We start from the raw sequence: 24,270 nt of genomic DNA on the forward strand, positions 1-24,270 counted from the left end.
TGTTTTGGTCATGCTTTCAGTACTTGAATATTTCAGCACTTAAACACTGATATGTTTAAACACACACAATTTGTTTTCACATAATCCTATTATGATATTTCTCTAATTACTCAATGATCAGTTGATTTTTACTGTTAAGTTTCCTGTGGTCAAAAAGTCATTTAAAATCTTTTTTTTTTTTTTTAACAGATCTATGATTTTGTCAGGGTCAGGACTAACAGAGAAACATGGATCTAGTAGTTTCGTTAAATGATCCAGATCTGCGTTCAGCTGATTTAATGTTGTGTTGTTGAACTCAGTGGCAAACTCAGTGTACACAAAATGCATAAACAATGAAGCTCATCAAAAGAAATAAAACCAAGATCAGATCCTCATCCACACCATCTCCACAGACACTTTAGCTCAGGCAATAAAGTCCTGAGTTTCGAATCCCACCATTTCTCTTGCATTAAAAGATATATAAATATAAAAATATTTTCAGTATCTAGACTGAAAATCAACCAAACTGAACTACCTTGAACTCCACAAAGTCTGAGAAGTCAGTGGTTAATCACTTGTCTTATCATACAGTGTAGCCTTTTAATCTTGGATATTGTGAGTTCAAATGTATATCCAACAAAGATATCTAAAGGCCAGCAAACATTGTGATATCCATGATGGTGTATTGGTTGAACATGTATTGCTAGCAGATAAGGTGGCAAATGAAAATTACTGAACATAATTTTTTTCCAATAAAGCTTTGCAAGCGGGTGTGTTGAACTGTTTTATTCTATGTACATTTGAATAAACAAATTATGTCAATGTTAAATAGATCTACATTAATAAATCTACATTAAATGTTTAATAAATAAATAAATTGTTGCCTGAGATCAAATCCCACTATTAAAATCGCATATCCAATAAAGTGCACCAAACAGCCTGCGACATTGTGAAGGCCATGATGGTGTAGTGGTTAAACATGTCACTTCCAACAGAGACATGGGTTTGAAACTTGAGTAGAATGCCTTTTTCCATCATATAACAAAAAGCTCTATGTATAAAACCAGTCCAAACGCACCATCAACTCACACGTTTCAGTGGCTCGGGACATAAAGCATTGCGTTGCTATCATGGAGTCCTGAGTTCCAATCCTGCTATTGCTGATGTTTAAGACCATGTATTGCATTATATCCAACAAAGTCACTCAAACGGCCACTCTCAGCGTGAAAGCCATGGTGGTGTAGTGGCTAAACACATGTTACTTGAAGACAAGGCTGTGGCAGAGTCATGGGTTCAAACCCCTGCTCAGAGGGTTGGACGTGTCATTTAACTGGTTTATTGGAAATTCCCAGGTCACATGCAGGTGAAGAGTGAAATATAAGTTCCTTCACATGTACAGACAAGAGATCTGTGGCTCACAGGTAAGAGCGCTGCCTCACGGTTCAAGAGGTTGCTGGTTCGAGTCCAGCCAGATCTCCGCGATAAGAATGAGTGGTGTGGTGTGGTGTGGTGTGAGTGAGAAGGCGTGGGGGATCGTGGGGTCCCCCCCTGAGCTCCAGCAAGATGTCCAGCAGCGGTTATATTTTTGACTGAAAAAAAATGAAATTTGCTATTAAAAAAAATTCAATCACCGTCCCTTCCCCACCCACTTAGGTTACCATCATTTCGTTTTCAAAGGAGTGGCCCTTCAAAAACAAAATGATGGTAACCTACACATTTACACGCCAACAACACACACGGACATGTTAGAAGCATTACCTGTGCCTGAGCAGACGTCCGTCATTACAGTCAACGTCTGTCCAAACGTCCCACAGCTCTACTTCTATTGCTGGACGTGACGCTCCAAACACATTCCTTCTGTGAGGAGAGACAAATAAAAATAAATAAAAAAAAACACATTACTCAATGTTCTACATCTAAAAGATGAGAGTGTAGAAAAGGTAGACTAAGACTATATCCAAACAAATCCATTAAAAATACACACAGTCTTTATGTACCGGCCCTGATAATTGGTAAGAAATAGTCTTTTGAGAAACACTTGCCATTACAAGCTAAACACTGCACCTCTTTAAAACCATAAAGCAGCAGAAACATCAGCGCTTCACACACACCAACTGACTACTCTATGAACAAGCATCAGTCCAGTGGAATATTACCTACAGCAACACTACAACAACGGCAGAGACAAAGACCGAGATTTCTTTATATTCTACTTTATAATATTAATATCAGATGGTGCTTCATTCAAAGATTATAAATGTAAGGCAACAACAGCAGATTCATTTGTGCTTCTGAAGGTCTGACAGGGAGTCCAGCAACAAAGCAGAATGTAAACAAAGTCTAAATGACCGACAGAGGAGCACAATTCACAATCAATTCACACCTAAATAATGCCTTAAATACTATAATTAAGGACTGCTATATGTGTGCTGAAAATGTAATAATGTTCCGAGAGAAATACTTTGTAATTGAAGGAAACTTACAGGTCAGACGTGTGACATCTTTGATTCCTGCTTTTTATCAAAACGTTTGTCGGTTTTCTTTGTTTATGGGTTGTAATATGGGCTGTTAAGTGACATTAGGAGTCTGTCACTGAGCTGTCATCTGCAGTATTTGTAGATTATATAAAACAAACTGCACATGTTGTGGCGACTGTTCTCAAGCGTCGTGTTGTTGTCAAGCACCTGAAGCTGACAGAATGAACCTGAAGCTCCATCACGACGCCTAGTGGAGCGGATGAAAAACTGCGCTTCAGTTTCTATCTTACGAGTCCTATTTTAAATCAAACAGACTCAAAGTTTAGATTTAGATTAACTCTACTCCAAAACGTCACACGTAATTAAATATATTTAAACTAAAGCAAATATCTGTTTTTATTTGGTTAACTGTGTATTAGGAAGGTGACAAACAGGTCATCAGTGCCCTCCTGTGGTCAATACGTGTATCCGCTTTAATAAATTAAACTGCAGACACGAGGCGGAGTCGTTGGTAAGAGATGACAAACATTTACATTTCACTTTTTACAAATCTATGATTTTATCAGAGTCTCGACCAACATTAATCTAGTAGTTTCGTTAAATGTTTCATATCAGCTTTCAACTAATGTGGTAAAACAGATTCAATGTTGTGTTGTTGAACTCAGTGGGAAACTCGATCATGAGTGTAAACAAAAAATACGACACAAGACAAGATCTTACGAAACTCGCTTAATTTGGCTTTGTAGATGTTTATTTGTCATGTTTGTTCACAATTACACAATGACGTTGTGTCATTTTGTTTGCAGATTGAACCATCATTTCTAGGCAGTCTTGATCATCGGACCTTCCTCTGTGTCTGTCACTGAGTGTGATGAAGAGCACGCGAGTCTCTATCTCTGGGTGCAGCGTGAGGTTATGAGTGGAGGAGTGACACTCTGGCTTTCAGACCAAAAAAAGACAAACATCACGTTTCATATGCAGATTAAACTAAAGCCAAATGGACCGATGGGAAAGATTGGACACACTTAATTAATTATTTGGATAAAGGATTATTGTGATAAAACAGCTAACCATAAATGTAAAAATAAAATAAAAAACACTGGCACACTGTCTTCGGACAGACCCCAGCATCCCTGCACAGGACCCTTATACACAGGACAAGTGTTTGGAGAATGGATGATGGATGGATAACAGGCACTTGCATGAGACCAGATTAATGTGTTGATGTGCCCCACCTTGAGGACAATAAGTGTATCTGCATCAATATATGAAAACAGCAAGAGGAGGAAGGATATTTTTAAACTCATCAAGTCCTGCTCCTGATGAACCACTTTCCTGAGTTTATCTCCAACCCTGATTCAAAACAGCTTGTGCAGCTCATAGAGATCTTTGGGATTACTAAAAAAAAAAAAAACATGCAGGCGGGTGTGTTGAAATTATTTTGCACAAAGCATGACTATATATATAATTGAATAAACAAATGATGTCAATGACAAGTGTATGATCAGTTTTATGGAAGGATGGTTTCAAATCCCTTGATTGTAAGTGTTTGAAGTTTTTCATCATTTGACACAAACGGCTCTCCATAAAACCTTGTCCACTTTTCAACTCCACAAACTCCATGGCTCAGGAGATAAAACATTGAGTTTTAATCATGGAGTCTTGAGTTCCTGTCAAACTATTAGCTACATCAAATTGCATATCCAACAGAGCACATCCATCACCGCGTGACATTGTGAAGGCCACAACGGTGCAGTGGTTAAACACACGTCACTGCAGATAACGAGGCATGGGTTCGAAACTCACAATTCAATGCCTTTTTCCATCATATAACACAAAGCACTGATTAAAACCAGTCCAAACGCACCATCAACTCACACGTTTCAGTGGCTCAGGGCATGAATCATTGCGTTGCTATCATGGAGTCCTGAGTTCGAATCCTGCTATTGCTGATGTTAAAGACCATGTATTGCATTATATCCAACAAAGTGGCTCAAACGGCCACTCTCAGCGTGAAAGCCATGGTGGTGTAGTGGCTAAACACACGTTACTTGAAGACAAGGCTGTGGCAGAGTCATGGGTTCAAACCCCTGCTCAGAGGGTTGGACGTGTCATTTAACTGGTTTATTGGAAAATCCCAGGTCACATGCAGGTGAAGAGTGAAATATAAGTTCCTTCACATGTACAGACAAGAGATCTGTGGCTCACAGGTAAGAGCGCTGCCTCGCGGTTCAAGAGGTTGCTGGTTCGAGTCCAGTCAGATCTCCGCGATATGAATGAGTGGTTGGGTACGGTGTGGTGTGAGTGAGAAGGCGTGGGGGATCGTGGGGTCCCCCCCTGAGCTCCAGCAAGATGTCCAGCAGCGGTTATATTTTTGACTGAAAAAAATGAAATTTGCTATTAAAAAAAATTCAATCACCGTCCCTTCCCCACCCACTTAGGTTACCATCATTTCATTTTCAAAGGAGTGGCCCTTCAAAAACAAAATGATGGTAACCTACACATTTACACGCCAACAACACACACGGACATGTTAGAAGCATTACCTGTGCCTGAGCAGACGTCCGTCATTAGAGTCAACGTCTGTCCAAACGTCCCACAGCTCTGCTTCTATTGCTGGACGTGACGCTCCAAACACATTCCTTCTGTGAGGAGAGACAAATAAAAATAAATAAAAAAAACACATTACTCAATGTTCTACATCTAAAAGATTAGAGTGTAAAAGGTAGACTAAGACTCAAATCCAAACAAATCCATTAAAAATACACACGGTCTTTATGTACCGGCCCCGATAATTGGTGAGAAATAGTCTTTTGAGAAACACTTGCCATTACAAGCTAAACACTGCACCTCTTTAAAACCATAAAGCAGCAGAAACATCAGCGCTTCACACACACCAACTGACTACTCTATGAACAAGCATCAGTCCAGTGGAATATTACCCACAGTAACACTACAACAACGGCAGAGACAAAGACCGAGATTTCTTTATATTCTACTTTATAATATTAATATCAGATGGTGCTTCATTCAAAGATTATAAATGTAAGGCAACAACAGCAGATTCATTTGTGCTTCTGAAGGTCTGACAGGGAGTCCAGCAACAAAGCAGAATGTAAACAAAGTCTAAATGACCGACAGAGGAGCACAATTCACAATCAATTCACACCTAAATAATGCCTTAAATACTATAATTAAGGACTGCTATATGTGTGCTGAAAATGTAATAATGTTCCGAGAGAAATACTTTGTAATTGAAGGAAACTTACAGGTCAGACGTGTGACATCTTTGATTCCTGCTTTTTATCACAACGTTTGTCGGTTTTCTTTGTTTATGGGTTGTAATATGGGCTGTTAAGTGACATTATGAGTCTGCCACTGAGCTGTCATCTGCAGTATTTGTAGATTATATAAAACAAACTGCACATGTTGTGGCGACTGTTCTCAAGCGTCGTGTTGTTGTCAAGCACCTGAAGCTGACAGAATGAACCTGAAGCTCCATCACGACGCCTAGTGGAGCGGATGAAAAACTGCGCTTCAGTTTCTATCTTACGAGTCCTATTTTAAATCAAACAGACTCAAAGTTTAGATTTAGATTAACTCTACTCCAAAACGTCACACGTAATTAAATATGTTTAAACTAAAGCAAATATCTGTTTTTATTTGGTTAAATGTGTATTAGGAAGGTGACAAACAGGTCATCAGTGCCCTCCTGTGGTCAATACGTGTATCCGCTTTAATAAATTAAACTGCAGACACGAGGCGGAGTTGTTGGTAAGAGATGACAAACATTTACATTTCACTTTTTACAAATCTATGATTTTATCAGAGTCTCGACCAACATTAATCTAGTAGTTTCGTTAAATGTTTCATATCAGCTTTCAACTAATGTGGTAAGACAGATTCAATGTTGTGTTGTTGAACTCAGTGGGAAACTCATGAGTGTAAACAAAAAATACGACACGATCTTACGAAACTCGCTTAATTTGGCTTTGTAGATGTTTATTTGTCATGTTTGTTCACAATTACACAATGACGTTGTGTCATTTTGTTTGCAGATTGAACCATCATTTCTAGGCAGTCTTGATCGGAACTTCCTCTGTGTCTGTCACTGAGTGATGAAGAGCACGCGAGTCTCTATCTCTGGGTGCAGCGTGAGGTTATGAGTGGAGGAGTGACACTCTGGCTTTCAGACCAAAAAAAGACAAACATCACGTTTCATATGCAGATTAAACTAAAGCCAAATGGACCGATGGGAAAGACTGGACACACTTAATTAATTATTTGGATAAAGGATTATTGCGATAAAACAGCTAACCATAAATGTACAAAAAAAAAAAAACAGGCACACTGTCTTCGGACAGACCCCAGCATCCCTGCACAGGACCCTTATACACAGGACAAGTGTTTGGAGAATGGATGATGGATGGATAACAGGCACTTGCATGAGACCAGATTAATGTGTTCATGTGCCCCACCTTGAGGACAATAAGTGTATCTGCATCAATATATGAAAACAGCAAGAGGAGGAAGGATATTTTTAAACTCATCAAGTCCTGCTCCTGATGAACCACTTTCCTGAGTTTATCTCCAACCCTGATTCAAAACAGCTTGTGCAGCTCATAGAGATCTTTGGGATTACTAAAAAAAAAAAAAACATGCAGGCGGGTGTGTTGAAATTATTTTGCACAAAGCATGACTATATATATATTTGAATAAACAAATGATGTCAATGACAAGTGTATGATCAGTTTTATGGAAGGATGGTTTCAAATCCCTTGATTGTAAGTGTTTGAAGTTTTTCATCATTTGACACAAACGGCTCTCCATAAAACCTTGTCCACTTTTCAACTCCACAAACTCCATGGCTCAGGAGATAAAACATTGAGTTTTAATCATGGAGTCTTGAGTTCCTGTCAAACTATTAGCTACATCAAATTGCATATCCAACAGAGCACATCAATCACCGCGTGACATTGTGAAGGCCACAACGGTGCAGTGGTTAAACACACGTCACTGCAGATAACGAGGCATGGGTTCGAAACTCACAATTCAATGCCTTTTTCCATCATATAACACAAAGCACTGATTAAAACCAGTCCAAACGCACCATCAACTCACACGTTTCAGTGGCTCAGGGCATGAAGCATTGCGTTGCTATCATGGAGTCCTGAGTTCGAATCCTGCTATTGCTGATATTAAAGACCATGTATTGCATTATATCCAACAAAGTGGCTCAAACGGCCACTCTCAGCGTGAAAGCCATGGTGGTGTAGTGGCTAAACACACGTTACTTGAAGACAAGGCTGTGGCAGAGTCATGGGTTCAAACCCCTGCTCAGAGGGTTGGACGTGTCATTTAACTGGTTTATTGGAAAATCCCAGGTCACATGCAGGTGAAGAGTGAAATATAAGTTCCTTCACGTGTACAGACAAGAGATCTGTGGCTCACAGGTAAGAGCGCTGCCTCACGGTTCAAGAGGTTGCTGGTTCGAGTCCAGCCAGATCTCCGCGATAAGAATGAGTGGTTGGGTGTGGTGTGGTGTGAGTGAGAAGGCGTGGGGGATCGTGGGGTCCCCCCCTGAGCTCCAGCAAGATGTCCAGCAGCGGTTATATTTTTGACTGAAAAAAATGAAATTTGCTATTAAAAAAAATTCAATCACCGTCCCTTCCCCACCCACTTAGGTTACCATCATTTCGTTTTCAAAGGAGTGGCCCTTCAAAAACAAAATCATGCTAACCTACACATTTACACACCAACAACACACACGGACATGTTAGAAGCATTACCTGTGCCTGAGCAGACGTCCGTCATTACAGTCAACGTCTGTCCAAACGTCCCACAGCTCTGCTTCTATTGCTGGACGTGACGCTCCACACACATTCCTTCTGTGAGGAGAGACAAATGAAAAAATAAACAAAACACATTACTCAATGTTCTACATCTAAAAGATGAGAATGTAAAAGGTAGACTAAGACTCATATCCAAACAAATCCATTAAAAATACACACGGTCTTTATGTACCGGCCCCGATAATTGGGGAGAAATAGTCTTTTGAGAAACACTTGCCATTACAAGCTAAACTCTGCACCTCTTTAAAACCATAAAGCAGCAGAAACATCAGCGCTTCACACACACCAACTGACTACTCTATGAACAAGCATCAGTCCAGTGGAATATTACCCACAGTAACACTACAACAACGGCAGAGACAAAGACCGAGATTTCTTTATATTCTACTTTATAATATGGATATCAGATGGTGCTTCATTCAAAGATTATAAATGTAAGGCAACAACAGCAGATTCATTTGTGCTTCTGAAGGTCTGACAGGGAGTCCAGCAACAAAGCAGAATGTAAACAAAGTCTAAATGACCGACAGAGGAGCACAATTCACAATCAATTCACACCTAAATAATGCCTTAAATACTATAATTAAGGACTGCTATATGTGTGCTGAAAATGTAATAATGTTCCGAGAGAAATACTTTGTAATTGAAGGAAACTTACAGGTCAGACGTGTGACATCTTTGATTCCTGCTTTTTATCACAACGTTTGTCGGTTTTCTTTGTTTATGGGTTGTAATATGGGCTGTTAAGTGACATTATGAGTCTGTCACTGAGCTGTCATCTGCAGTATTTGTAGATTATATAAAACAAACTGCACATGTTGTTGCGACTGTTCTCAAGCGTCGTGTTGTTGTCAAGCACCTGAAGCTGACAGAATGAACCTGAAGCTCCATCACGACGCCTAGTGGAGCGGATGAAAAACTGCGCTTCAGTTTCTATCTTACGAGTCCTATTTTAAATCAAACAGACTCAAAGTTTAGATTTAGATTAACTCTACTCCAAAACGTCACACGTAATTAAATATGTTTAAACTAAAGCAAATATCTGTTTTTATTTGGTTAAATGTGTATTAGGAAGGTGACAAACAGGTCATCAGTGCCCTCCTGTGGTCAATACGTGTATCCGCTTTAATAAATTAAACTGCAGACACGAGGCGGAGTCGTTGGTAAGAGATGACAAACATTTACATTTCACTTTTTACAAATCTATGATTTTATCAGAGTCTCGACCAACATTAATCTAGTAGTTTCGTTAAATGTTTCATATCAGCTTTCAACTAATGTGGTAAAACAGATTCAATGTTGTGTTGATCAGTGGGAAACTCATGAGTGTAAACAAAACATACGACACAAGACAAGATCTTACGAAACTCGCTATTTGGCTTTGTAGATGTTTATTTGTCATGTTTGTTCACAATTACACAATGACTTTGTGTCATTTTGTTTGCAGATTGAACCATCATTTCTAGGAAGTCTTGATCATCGGACCTTCCTCTGTGTCTGTCACTGAGTGATGAAGAGCACGCGAGTCTCTATCTCTGGGTGCAGCGTGAGGTTATGAGTGGAGGAGTGACACTGGCTTTCAGACCAAAAAAAGACAAACATCACGTTTCATATGCAGATTAAACTAAAGCCAAATGGACCGATGGGAAAGATTGGACACACTTAATTAATTATTTGGATAAAGGATTATTGTGATAAAACAGCTAACCATAAATGTAAAAAAAAACAAAAAAAAAACAGGCACACTGTCTTCGGACAGACCCCAGCATCCCTGCACAGGACCCTTATACACAGGACAAGTGTTTGGAGAATGGATGATGGATGGATAACAGGCACTTGCATGAGACCAGATTAATGTGTTCATGTGCCCCACCTTGAGGACAATAAGTGTATCTGCATCAATATATGAAAACAGCAAGAGGAGGAAGGATATTTTTAAACTCATCTAGTCCTGCTCCTGATGAACCACTTTCCTGAGTTTATCTCCAACCCTGATTCAAAACAGCTTGTGCAGCTCATAGAGATCTTTAGGATTACTAAAAAAAAAAAAAAACATGCAGGCGGGTGTGTTGAAATTATTTTGCACAAAGCATGACTATATATATATATTTGAATAAACAAATGATGTCAATGACAAGTGTATGATCAGTTTTATGGAAGGATGGTTTCAAATCCCTTGATTGTAAGTGTTTGAAGTTTTTCATCATTTGACACAAACGGCTCTCGATAAAACCTTGTCCACTTTTCAACTCCACAAACTCCATGGCTCAGGAGATAAAACATTGAGTTTTAATCATGGAGTCTTGAGTTCCTGTCAAACTATTAGCTACATCAAATTGCATATCCAACAGAGCACATCCATCACCGCGTGACATTGTGAAGGCCACAACGGTGCAGTGGTTAAACACATGTCACTGCAGATAATGAGGCATAGGTTCGAAACTCACAATTCAATGCCTTTTTCCATCATATAACACAAAGCACTGATTAAAACCAGTCCAAACGCATCATCAACTCACACGTTTCAGTGGCTCAGGGCATAAAGCATTGCGTTGCAATCATGGAGTCCTGAGTTCAAATCCTGCTATTGCTGATGTTAAAGACCATGTATTGCATTATATCCAACAAAGTGGCTCAAACGGCCACACTCAGCGTGAAAGCCATGGTGGTGTAGTGGCTAAACACACGTTACTTGAAGACAAGGCTGTGGCAGAGTCATGGGTTCAAACCCCTGCTCAGAGGGTTGGACGTGTCATTTAACTGGTTTATTGGAAAATCCCAGGTCACATGCAGGTGAAGAGTGAAATATAAGTTCCTTCACATGTACAGACAAGAGATCTGTGGCTCACAGGTAAGAGCGCTGCCTCACGGTTCAAGAGGTTGCTGGTTCGAGTCCAGCCAGATCTCTGCGATAAGAATGTGTGGTGTGGTGTGAGTGAGAAGGCGTGGGGGATCGTGGGGTCCCCCCCTGAGCTCCAGCAAGATGTCCAGCAGCGGTTATATTTTTGACTGAAAAAAATGAAATTTGCTATTAAAAAAAATTCAATCACCGTCCCTTCCCCACCCACTTAGGTTACCATCATTTCATTTTCAAAGGAGTGGCCCTTCAAAAACAAAATGATGGTAACCTACACATTTACACGCCAACAACACACACGGACATGTTAGAAGCATTACCTGTGCCTGAGCAGACGTCCGTCATTAGAGTCAACGTCTGTCCAAACGTCCCACAGCTCTGCTTCTATTGCTGGACGTGACGCTCCAAACACATTCCTTCTGTGAGGAGAGACAAATAAAAATAAATAAAAAAAACACATTACTCAATGTTCTACATCTAAAAGATTAGAGTGTAAAAGGTAGACTAAGACTCAAATCCAAACAAATCCATTAAAAATACACACGGTCTTTATGTACCGGCCCCGATAATTGGTGAGAAATAGTCTTTTGAGAAACACTTGCCATTACAAGCTAAACACTGCACCTCTTTAAAACCATAAAGCAGCAGAAACATCAGCGCTTCACACACACCAACTGACTACTCTATGAACAAGCATCAGTCCAGTGGAATATTACCCACAGTAACACTACAACAACGGCAGAGACAAAGACCGAGATTTCTTTATATTCTACTTTATAATATTAATATCAGATGGTGCTTCATTCAAAGATTATAAATGTAAGGCAACAACAGCAGATTCATTTGTGCTTCTGAAGGTCTGACAGGGAGTCCAGCAACAAAGCAGAATGTAAACAAAGTCTAAATGACCGACAGAGGAGCACAATTCACAATCAATTCACACCTAAATAATGCCTTAAATACTATAATTAAGGACTGCTATATGTGTGCTGAAAATGTAATAATGTTCCGAGAGAAATACTTTGTAATTGAAGGAAACTTACAGGTCAGACGTGTGACATCTTTGATTCCTGCTTTTTATCACAACGTTTGTCGGTTTTCTTTGTTTATGGGTTGTAATATGGGCTGTTAAGTGACATTATGAGTCTGCCACTGAGCTGTCATCTGCAGTATTTGTAGATTATATAAAACAAACTGCACATGTTGTGGCGACTGTTCTCAAGCGTCGTGTTGTTGTCAAGCACCTGAAGCTGACAGAATGAACCTGAAGCTCCATCACGACGCCTAGTGGAGCGGATGAAAAACTGCGCTTCAGTTTCTATCTTACGAGTCCTATTTTAAATCAAACAGACTCAAAGTTTAGATTTAGATTAACTCTACTCCAAAACGTCACACGTAATTAAATATGTTTAAACTAAAGCAAATATCTGTTTTTATTTGGTTAAATGTGTATTAGGAAGGTGACAAACAGGTCATCAGTGCCCTCCTGTGGTCAATACGTGTATCCGCTTTAATAAATTAAACTGCAGACACGAGGCGGAGTTGTTGGTAAGAGATGACAAACATTTACATTTCACTTTTTACAAATCTATGATTTTATCAGAGTCTCGACCAACATTAATCTAGTAGTTTCGTTAAATGTTTCATATCAGCTTTCAACTAATGTGGTAAAACAGATTCAATGTTGTGTTGTTGAACTCAGTGGGAAACTCATGAGTGTAAACAAAAAATACGACACGATCTTACGAAACTCGCTTAATTTGGCTTTGTAGATGTTTATTTGTCATGTTTGTTCACAATTACACAATGACGTTGTGTCATTTTGTTTGCAGATTGAACCATCATTTCTAGGCAGTCTTGATCGGAACTTCCTCTGTGTCTGTCACTGAGTGATGAAGAGCACGCGAGTCTCTATCTCTGGGTGCAGCGTGAGGTTATGAGTGGAGGAGTGACACTCTGGCTTTCAGACCAAAAAAAGACAAACATCACGTTTCATATGCAGATTAAACTAAAGCCAAATGGACCGATGGGAAAGATTGGACACACTTAATTAATTATTTGGATAAAGGATTATTGTGATAAAACAGCTAACCATAAATGTAAAAAAAACAAAAAAAAAACAGGCACACTGTCTTCGGACAGACCCCAGCATCCCTGCACAGGACCCTTATACACAGGACAAGTGTTTGGAGAATGGATGATGGATGGATAACAGGCACTTGCATGAGACCAGATTAATGTGTTGATGTGCCCCACCTTGAGGACAATAAGTGTATCTGCATCAATATATGAAAACAGCAAGAGGAGGAAGGATATTTTTAAACTCATCTAGTCCTGCTCCTGATGAACCACTTTCCTGAGTTTATCTCCAACCCTGATTCAAAACAGCTTGTGCAGCTCATAGAGATCTTTAGGATTACTAAAAAAAAAAAAAAACATGCAGGCGGGTGTGTTGAAATTATTTTGCACAAAGCATGACTATATATATATATTTGAATAAACAAATGATGTCAATGACAAGTGTATGATCAGTTTTACGGAAGGATGGTTTCAAATCCCTTGATTGTAAGTGTTTGAAGTTTTTCATCATTTGACACAAACGGCTCTCGATAAAACCTTGTCCACTTTTCAACTCCACAAACTCCATGGCTCAGGAGTTAAAACATTGAGTTTTAATCATGGAGTCTTGAGTTCCTGTCAAACTATTAGCTACATCAAATTGCATATCCAACAGAGCACCTCAATCACTGCGTGACATTGTGAAGGCCACAACGGTGCAGTGGTTAAACACATGTCACTGCAGATAATGAGGCATAGGTTCGAAACTCACAATTCAATGCCTTTTTCCATCATATAACACAAAGCACTGATTAAAACCAGTCCAAACGCATCATCAACTCACACGTTTCAGTGGCTCAGGGCATAAAGCATTGCGTTGCAATCATGGAGTCCTGAGTTCGAATCCTGCTATTGCTGATGTTAAAGACCATGTATTGCATTATATCCAACAAAGTGGCTCAAACGGCCACACTCAGCGTGAAAGCCATGGTGGTGTAGTGGCTAAACACACGTTACTTGAAGACAAGGCTGTGGCAGAGTCATGGGTTCAAACCCCTGCTCAGAGGGTTGGACGTGTCATTTAACTGGTTTATTGGAAAATCCCAGGTCACATGCAGGTGAAGAGTGAAATATAAGTTCCTTCACATGTATAGACAAGAGATCTGTGGCTCACAGGTAAGAGCGCTGCCTCACGGTTCAAGAGGTTGCTGGTTCGAGTCCAGCCAGATCTCCGCGATAAGAATGTGTGGTGTGGTGTGAGTGAGAAGGCGTGGGGGATCGTGGGGTCCCCCCCTGAGCTCCAGCAAGATGTCCAGCAGCGGTTATATTTTTGACTGAAAAAAATGAAATTTGCTATTAAAAAAAATTCAATCACCGTCCCTTCCCCACCCACTTAGGTTACCATCATTTCGTTTTCAAAGGAGTGGCCCTTCAAAAACAAAATCATGCTAACCTACACATTTACACGCCAACAACACACACGGACATGTTAGAAGCATTACCTGTGCCTGAGCAGACGTCCATCATTACAGTCAACGTCTGTCCAAACGTCCCACAGCTCTGCTTCTATTGCTGGACGTGACGCTCCAAACACATTCCTTCTGTGAGGAGAGACAAATCAAATCAAATAAAAAACACATTACTCAATGCTCTACATCTAAAAGATGAGAATGTAAAAGGTAGACTAAGACTCATATCCAAACAAATCCATTAAAAATACACACAGTCTTTATGTACCGGCCCCGATAATTGGTGAGAAATAGTCTTTTGAGAAACACTTGCCATTACAAGCTAAACTCTGCACCTCTTTAAAACCATAAAGCAGCAGAAACATCAGCGCTTCACACACACCAACTGACTACTCTATGAACAAGCATCAGTCCAGTGGAATATTACCCACAGTAACACTACAACAACGGCAGAGACAAAGACCGAGATTTCTTTATATTCTACTTTATAATATGAATATCAGATGGTGCTTCATTCAAAGATTATAAATGTAAGGCAACAACAGCAGATTCATTTGTTCTTCTGAAGGTCTGACAGGGAGTCCAGCAACAAAGCAGAATGTAAACAAAGTCTAAAAGACCGACAAAGGAGCACAATTTACAATCAATTCACACCTAAATAATGCCTTAAATACTATAATTAAGGACTGCTATATGTGTGCTGAAAATGTAATAATGTTCCAAGAGAAATACTTTGTAATTGAAGGAAACTTACAGGTCAGACGTGTGACATCTTTGATTCCTGCTTTTTATCACAACGTTTGTCGGTTTTCTTTGTTTATGGGTTGTAATATGGGCTGTTAAGTGACATTATGAGTCTGTCACTGAGCTGTCATCTGCAGTATTTGTAGATTATATAAAACAAACTGCACATGTTGTGGCGACTGTTCTCAAGCGTCGTGTTGTTGTCAAGCACCTGAAGCTGACAGAATGAACCTGAAGCTCCATCACGACGCCTAGTGGAGCGGATGAAAAACTGCGCTTCAGTTTCTATCTTACGAGTCCTATTTTAAATCAAACAGACTCAAAGTTTAGATTTAGATTAACTCTACTCCAAAACGTCACACGTAATTAAATATATTTAAACTAAAGCAAATATCTGTTTTTATTTGGTTAACTGTGTATTAGGAAGGTGACAAACAGGTCATCAGTGCCCTCCTGTGGTCAATACGTGTATCCGCTTTAATAAATTAAACTGCAGACACGAGGCGGAGTCGTTGGTAAGAGATGACAAACATTTACATTTCACTTTTTACAAATCTATGATTTTATCAGAGTCTCGACCAACATTAATCTAGTAGTTTCGTTAAATGTTTCATATCAGCTTTCAACTAATGTGGTAAAACAGATTCAATGTTGTGTTGATCAGTGGGAAACTCGATCATGAGTGTAAACAAAACATACGACACAAGACAAGATCTTACGAAACTCGCTATTTGGCTTTGTAGATGTTTATTTGTCATGTTTGTTCACAATTACACAATGACGTTGTGTCATTTTGTTTGCAGATTGAACCATCATTTCTAGGCAGTCTTGATCATCGGACCTTCCTCTGTGTCTGTCACTGAGTGATGAAGAGCACGCGAGTCTCTATCTCTGGGTGCAGCGTGAGGTTATGAGTGGAGGAGTGACACTCTGGCTTTCAGACCAAAAAAAGACAACCATCACGTTTCATATGCAGATTAAACTAAAGCCAAATGGACCGATGGGAAAGATTGGACACACTTAATTAATTATTTGGATAAAGGATTATTGTGATAAAACAGCTAACCATAAATGTAAAAAAAACAAAAAAAAAACAGGCACACTGTCTTCGGACAGACCCCAGCATCCCTGCACAGGACCCTTATACACAGGACAAGTGTTTGGAGAATGGATGATGGATGGATAACAGGCACTTGCATGAGACCAGATTAATGTGTTGATGTGCCCCACCTTGAGGACAATAAGTGTATCTGCATCAATATATGAAAACAGCAAGAGGAGGAAGGATATTTTTAAACTCATCTAGTCCTGCTCCTGATGAACCACTTTCCTGAGTTTATCTCCAACCCTGATTCAAAACAGCTTGTGCAGCTCATAGAGATCTTTAGGATTACTAAAAAAAAAAAAAAACATGCAGGCGGGTGTGTTGAAATTATTTTGCACAAAGCATGACTATATATATATATTTGAATAAACAAATGATGTCAATGACAAGTGTATGATCAGTTTTACGGAAGGATGGTTTCAAATCCCTTGATTGTAAGTGTTTGAAGTTTTTCATCATTTGACACAAACGGCTCTCGATAAAACCTTGTCCACTTTTCAACTCCACAAACTCCATGGCTCAGGAGTTAAAACATTGAGTTTTAATCATGGAGTCTTGAGTTCCTGTCAAACTATTAGCTACATCAAATTGCATATCCAACAGAGCACCTCAATCACTGCGTGACATTGTGAAGGCCACAACGGTGCAGTGGTTAAACACATGTCACTGCAGATAATGAGGCATAGGTTCGAAACTCACAATTCAATGCCTTTTTCCATCATATAACACAAAGCACTGATTAAAACCAGTCCAAACGCATCATCAACTCACACGTTTCAGTGGCTCAGGGCATAAAGCATTGCGTTGCAATCATGGAGTCCTGAGTTCGAATCCTGCTATTGCTGATGTTAAAGACCATGTATTGCATTATATCCAACAAAGTGGCTCAAACGGCCACACTCAGCGTGAAAGCCATGGTGGTGTAGTGGCTAAACACACGTTACTTGAAGACAAGGCTGTGGCAGAGTCATGGGTTCAAACCCCTGCTCAGAGGGTTGGACGTGTCATTTAACTGGTTTATTGGAAAATCCCAGGTCACATGCAGGTGAAGAGTGAAATATAAGTTCCTTCACATGTATAGACAAGAGATCTGTGGCTCACAGGTAAGAGCGCTGCCTCACGGTTCAAGAGGTTGCTGGTTCGAGTCCAGCCAGATCTCCGCGATAAGAATGTGTGGTGTGGTGTGAGTGAGAAGGCGTGGGGGATCGTGGGGTCCCCCCCTGAGCTCCAGCAAGATGTCCAGCAGCGGTTATATTTTTGACTGAAAAAAATGAAATTTGCTATTAAAAAAAATTCAATCACCGTCCCTTCCCCACCCACTTAGGTTACCATCATTTCGTTTTCAAAGGAGTGGCCCTTCAAAAACAAAATCATGCTAACCTACACATTTACACGCCAACAACACACACGGACATGTTAGAAGCATTACCTGTGCCTGAGCAGACGTCCATCATTACAGTCAACGTCTGTCCAAACGTCCCACAGCTCTGCTTCTATTGCTGGACGTGACGCTCCAAACACATTCCTTCTGTGAGGAGAGACAAATCAAATCAAATAAAAAACACATTACTCAATGCTCTACATCTAAAAGATGAGAATGTAAAAGGTAGACTAAGACTCATATCCAAACAAATCCATTAAAAATACACACAGTCTTTATGTACCGGCCCCGATAATTGGTGAGAAATAGTCTTTTGAGAAACACTTGCCATTACAAGCTAAACTCTGCACCTCTTTAAAACCATAAAGCAGCAGAAACATCAGCGCTTCACACACACCAACTGACTACTCTATGAACAAGCATCAGTCCAGTGGAATATTACCCACAGTAACACTACAACAACGGCAGAGACAAAGACCGAGATTTCTTTATATTCTACTTTATAATATGAATATCAGATGGTGCTTCATTCAAAGATTATAAATGTAAGGCAACAACAGCAGATTCATTTGTTCTTCTGAAGGTCTGACAGGGAGTCCAGCAACAAAGCAGAATGTAAACAAAGTCTAAAAGACCGACAAAGGAGCACAATTTACAATCAATTCACACCTAAATAATGCCTTAAATACTATAATTAAGGACTGCTATATGTGTGCTGAAAATGTAATAATGTTCCAAGAGAAATACTTTGTAATTGAAGGAAACTTACAGGTCAGACGTGTGACATCTTTGATTCCTGCTTTTTATCACAACGTTTGTCGGTTTTCTTTGTTTATGGGTTGTAATATGGGCTGTTAAGTGACATTATGAGTCTGTCACTGAGCTGTCATCTGCAGTATTTGTAGATTATATAAAACAAACTGCACATGTTGTGGCGACTGTTCTCAAGCGTCGTGTTGTTGTCAAGCACCTGAAGCTGACAGAATGAACCTGAAGCTCCATCACGACGCCTAGTGGAGCGGATGAAAAACTGCGCTTCAGTTTCTATCTTACGAGTCCTATTTTAAATCAAACAGACTCAAAGTTTAGATTTAGATTAACTCTACTCCAAAACGTCACACGTAATTAAATATATTTAAACTAAAGCAAATATCTGTTTTTATTTGGTTAACTGTGTATTAGGAAGGTGACAAACAGGTCATCAGTGCCCTCCTGTGGTCAATACGTGTATCCGCTTTAATAAATTAAACTGCAGACACGAGGCGGAGTCGTTGGTAAGAGATGACAAACATTTACATTTCACTTTTTACAAATCTATGATTTTATCAGAGTCTCGACCAACATTAATCTAGTAGTTTCGTTAAATGTTTCATATCAGCTTTCAACTAATGTGGTAAAACAGATTCAATGTTGTGTTGATCAGTGGGAAACTCGATCATGAGTGTAAACAAAACATACGACACAAGACAAGATCTTACGAAACTCGCTATTTGGCTTTGTAGATGTTTATTTGTCATGTTTGTTCACAATTACACAATGACGTTGTGTCATTTTGTTTGCAGATTGAACCATCATTTCTAGGCAGTCTTGATCATCGGACCTTCCTCTGTGTCTGTCACTGAGTGATGAAGAGCACGCGAGTCTCTATCTCTGGGTGCAGCGTGAGGTTATGAGTGGAGGAGTGACACTCTGGCTTTCAGACCAAAAAAAGACAACCATCACGTTTCATATGCAGATTAAACTAAAGCCAAATGGACCGATGGGAAAGATTGGACACACTTAATTAATTATTTGGATAAAGGATTATTGTGATAAAACAGCTAACCATAAATGTAAAAAAAACAAAAAAAAAACAGGCACACTGTCTTCGGACAGACCCCAGCATCCCTGCACAGGACCCTTATACACAGGACAAGTGTTTGGAGAATGGATGATGGATGGATAACAGGCACTTGCATGAGACCAGATTAATGTGTTGATGTGCCCCACCTTGAGGACAATAAGTGTATCTGCATCAATATATGAAAACAGCAAGAGGAGGAAGGATATTTTTAAACTCATCTAGTCCTGCTCCTGATGAACCACTTTCCTGAGTTTATCTCCAACCCTGATTCAAAACAGCTTGTGCAGCTCATAGAGATCTTTAGGATTACTAAAAAAAAAAAAAAACATGCAGGCGGGTGTGTTGAAATTATTTTGCACAAAGCATGACTATATATATATATTTGAATAAACAAATGATGTCAATGACAAGTGTATGATCAGTTTTACGGAAGGATGGTTTCAAATCCCTTGATTGTAAGTGTTTGAAGTTTTTCATCATTTGACACAAACGGCTCTCGATAAAACCTTGTCCACTTTTCAACTCCACAAACTCCATGGCTCAGGAGTTAAAACATTGAGTTTTAATCATGGAGTCTTGAGTTCCTGTCAAACTATTAGCTACATCAAATTGCATATCCAACAGAGCACCTCAATCACTGCGTGACATTGTGAAGGCCACAACGGTGCAGTGGTTAAACACATGTCACTGCAGATAATGAGGCATAGGTTCGAAACTCACAATTCAATGCCTTTTTCCATCATATAACACAAAGCACTGATTAAAACCAGTCCAAACGCATCATCAACTCACACGTTTCAGTGGCTCAGGGCATAAAGCATTGCGTTGCAATCATGGAGTCCTGAGTTCGAATCCTGCTATTGCTGATGTTAAAGACCATGTATTGCATTATATCCAACAAAGTGGCTCAAACGGCCACACTCAGCGTGAAAGCCATGGTGGTGTAGTGGCTAAACACACGTTACTTGAAGACAAGGCTGTGGCAGAGTCATGGGTTCAAACCCCTGCTCAGAGGGTTGGACGTGTCATTTAACTGGTTTATTGGAAAATCCCAGGTCACATGCAGGTGAAGAGTGAAATATAAGTTCCTTCACATGTATAGACAAGAGATCTGTGGCTCACAGGTAAGAGCGCTGCCTCACGGTTCAAGAGGTTGCTGGTTCGAGTCCAGCCAGATCTCCGCGATAAGAATGTGTGGTGTGGTGTGAGTGAGAAGGCGTGGGGGATCGTGGGGTCCCCCCCTGAGCTCCAGCAAGATGTCCAGCAGCGGTTATATTTTTGACTGAAAAAAATGAAATTTGCTATTAAAAAAAATTCAATCACCGTCCCTTCCCCACCCACTTAGGTTACCATCATTTCGTTTTCAAAGGAGTGGCCCTTCAAAAACAAAATCATGCTAACCTACACATTTACACGCCAACAACACACACGGACATGTTAGAAGCATTACCTGTGCCTGAGCAGACGTCCATCATTACAGTCAACGTCTGTCCAAACGTCCCACAGCTCTGCTTCTATTGCTGGACGTGACGCTCCAAACACATTCCTTCTGTGAGGAGAGACAAATCAAATCAAATAAAAAACACATTACTCAATGCTCTACATCTAAAAGATGAGAATGTAAAAGGTAGACTAAGACTCATATCCAAACAAATCCATTAAAAATACACACAGTCTTTATGTACCGGCCCCGATAATTGGTGAGAAATAGTCTTTTGAGAAACACTTGCCATTACAAGCTAAACTCTGCACCTCTTTAAAACCATAAAGCAGCAGAAACATCAGCGCTTCACACACACCAACTGACTACTCTATGAACAAGCATCAGTCCAGTGGAATATTACCCACAGTAACACTACAACAACGGCAGAGACAAAGACCGAGATTTCTTTATATTCTACTTTATAATATGAATATCAGATGGTGCTTCATTCAAAGATTATAAATGTAAGGCAACAACAGCAGATTCATTTGTTCTTCTGAAGGTCTGACAGGGAGTCCAGCAACAAAGCAGAATGTAAACAAAGTCTAAAAGACCGACAAAGGAGCACAATTTACAATCAATTCACACCTAAATAATGCCTTAAATACTATAATTAAGGACTGCTATATGTGTGCTGAAAATGTAATAATGTTCCAAGAGAAATACTTTGTAATTGAAGGAAACTTACAGGTCAGACGTGTGACATCTTTGATTCCTGCTTTTTATCACAACGTTTGTCGGTTTTCTTTGTTTATGGGTTGTAATATGGGCTGTTAAGTGACATTATGAGTCTGTCACTGAGCTGTCATCTGCAGTATTTGTAGATTATATAAAACAAACTGCACATGTTGTGGCGACTGTTCTCAAGCGTCGTGTTGTTGTCAAGCACCTGAAGCTGACAGAATGAACCTGAAGCTCCATCACGACGCCTAGTGGAGCGGATGAAAAACTGCGCTTCAGTTTCTATCTTACGAGTCCTATTTTAAATCAAACAGACTCAAAGTTTAGATTTAGATTAACTCTACTCCAAAACGTCACACGTAATTAAATATGTTTAAACTAAAGCAAATATCTGTTTTTATTTGGTTAAATGTGTATTAGGAAGGTAACCAGACAGTTAACACAGGTTAACACATCGACGAAAAATAAAAGCTTTTGTTTTTAAAGTTGGAACTGCTCCATCTTTCAGGACTGCTCCATTTTTCTTTTTTTAATAACATGATCACGCCATCAGGACACACGTTTTGCATTTTCCCTTGAATGTGTAGGCTACTGTATTTTAATTTTTTTACAGATAGTGTTGCATTGTACCTTGAGGATTAAAATACAGAGACAATTACTTGACTCATTTTTCCTTTCACTCAACAGCAAGTATGATTTATCAGAATATATTAAAATTTTAACTGTTTTGCATGCATGTACAGTGAAACTAGGATAATTTAAGCATCACATTTATGAAAAGATGATTTATTCATCAATAATTACTTAATACTATTTATTAGTACTACAACTACACAGTTTAGAACATCATCTATATACAATATTGATCATACATTAAAGGGGGGGGGGGGGGGGTGAAACACTCAGTTTCAGTCAATCTCATGTCAATCTTGAGTACCTATAGAGTAGTATTGCATCCTTCATATCTCCGAAAAGTCTTTCGTTTTATTATATTTGTAAAAGAAACATGGGCTGTACCGAGTCTTTCCGGAAAAAAACGAGCGCCTGGAGGCGTATCGTGTGGGCGGAGCTAAAGAATGACGAGTGCGCACAAAGCGGTGACGTCCTCAAGCGTGGAGAAGCCCATGCTATCGATCTCAGCTAATAGATATGATCCAGAATCATTCGGAGGCTGAAATAGAAACAGCAACAGCAGGACATCCGTCTCTGGTATGGACTGTATTTAGTGGCCTGTCAACATTTGTGTCTTTACTCTCAGTTTATGAGGACAAGATTCGGTTTATGGACTATTGTATGCGACTAAACCTTAGCAGTAGCAAGCAAAACGGTTTTGCACGTCAGACTAGTGTAACATTATACATAGAACAGCAATGAAGTCCGTTAGCGCATTTGAATGACGAAGCATGCGATCGTGTCGTTTACTGATGTTTTCATACGCGACAATAAGCAACAGTGGCAATAAATAATTAGTAAAATAAAAAATATATTTTTATTTGGCCATCTTTGAAGCCCCCCTTCTTGAATAGCCTATGTTAGGCCTATAAGTGGCTGCTGAAAGAATGTAACTCTGTATGTCTACAACAACTAATGTGCATTGAATAGTGCAAAAAAATGTGGATGAACCCACAACAAATAAATAACTGTCCTAGACATAAGCCTAGTTAGCCTACTTCTTCAGGAAAAGTGGCAGGTTCTGCTCTATGAAAAGTAGCTTCTCTGCTTTCTCACATGAAAGTCGGTTCCTCTTCTCATCGATGACATGAGATGCAGCACTAAACAGTGCTCCCACACTGCTGACATGTTTTCTGCATAAAGAGCGCGCCTCTCACTCTACGTGGGTTACTATTTGATCGCGTCATTAAAAACGTCATTGTTCGGCAAAAATTATTCTGCCTTTTTACTTATTCGAATACCGAAAGTGCTTTTTTGGGCTATTTTCGGCCAAATAATTTCGGTTGCCGAACATTTGGTGCATCCCTAGTGTTCACGGACGACTGGATCTGCAGCTGAGAGAGTGTTTACGGCCGTGCATTTCCTCTCTCGCTCTAGTCACGCTTGCGCACCCTACCGGGAGAAGAGCCCGTACGGCACATACAAGGACCTTCCGGTCTATTAACGTCAAGTCGACCCATACTCGAAAAAAACTCTCAGAAACTTGTGAGAAACCGGAAGGAGTATTTTTAACACAGAAATACTCCATCAAACGTCCAACAATAGTTTTTGAAACTTTGTCAATGTTTAGGATGGGAATCCAAGTCTTTAACAGTGTAAAAAGCTCAGTATGCATGAAACAGCATTTCTCCCCCCCTTTAAGACTAGCACATACACATTATAAATTAAC

At 39.7% G+C, this 24,270-nt stretch overlaps 1 protein-coding gene and 2 long non-coding RNA genes across 3 annotated transcripts; 2 read left to right on the forward strand and 1 right to left on the reverse strand.

Moving 5' to 3' along the window:
* Positions 1–145: 145 nt before the first annotated feature.
* LOC137049113 (uncharacterized) lies at positions 146–15,679 on the reverse strand. Its single transcript, XM_067427497.1, has 8 exons — positions 15,648–15,679; positions 15,447–15,473; positions 14,726–14,824; positions 11,486–11,584; positions 8,246–8,344; positions 5,003–5,101; positions 1,738–1,836; positions 146–1,568 (listed from the first exon to the last, which is right to left on the reverse strand). The coding sequence occupies exons 1-8, from the start codon at positions 15,677–15,679 to the stop codon at positions 1,415–1,417; spliced, it is 708 nt and encodes a 235-aa protein (XP_067283598.1). The 3' UTR covers positions 146–1,414.
* On the forward strand, positions 5,732–7,119 carry LOC137049605 (uncharacterized). The gene is made up of 2 exons (XR_010899652.1): positions 5,732–6,230; positions 6,515–7,119. It is a non-coding gene; the product is annotated as an uncharacterized lncRNA (long non-coding RNA).
* A 3,017-nt stretch (positions 15,680–18,696) lies between the features above and the next one.
* On the forward strand, positions 18,697–19,777 carry LOC137049604 (uncharacterized). The gene is made up of 2 exons (XR_010899651.1): positions 18,697–19,196; positions 19,485–19,777. It is a non-coding gene; the product is annotated as an uncharacterized lncRNA (long non-coding RNA).
* The last annotated feature ends 4,493 nt before the right edge of the window (positions 19,778–24,270 follow it).

Source organism: Pseudorasbora parva, chromosome 20 (genome assembly GCF_024679245.1).
Source record: "Pseudorasbora parva isolate DD20220531a chromosome 20, ASM2467924v1, whole genome shotgun sequence".
NCBI lineage: Eukaryota > Metazoa > Chordata > Actinopteri > Cypriniformes > Gobionidae > Pseudorasbora > Pseudorasbora parva.

Bases quoted from the DNA above. Each gene is read 5' to 3' on its own strand.
- LOC137049113 (XM_067427497.1), bottom strand. From the start codon at position 15,679: ATGGAGCTTCAGGTTCATTCTGTCAGCTTCAG. The intron at 5,102-8,245 runs GTAATGCTTCTA...CTCTCCTCACAG, and splicing joins GGACGTCTGCTCAGGCACAG to AAGGAATGTGTTTGGAGCGT. The intron at 1,837-5,002 runs GTAATGCTTCTA...CTCTCCTCACAG, and splicing joins GGACGTCTGCTCAGGCACAG to AAGGAATGTGTTTGGAGCGT.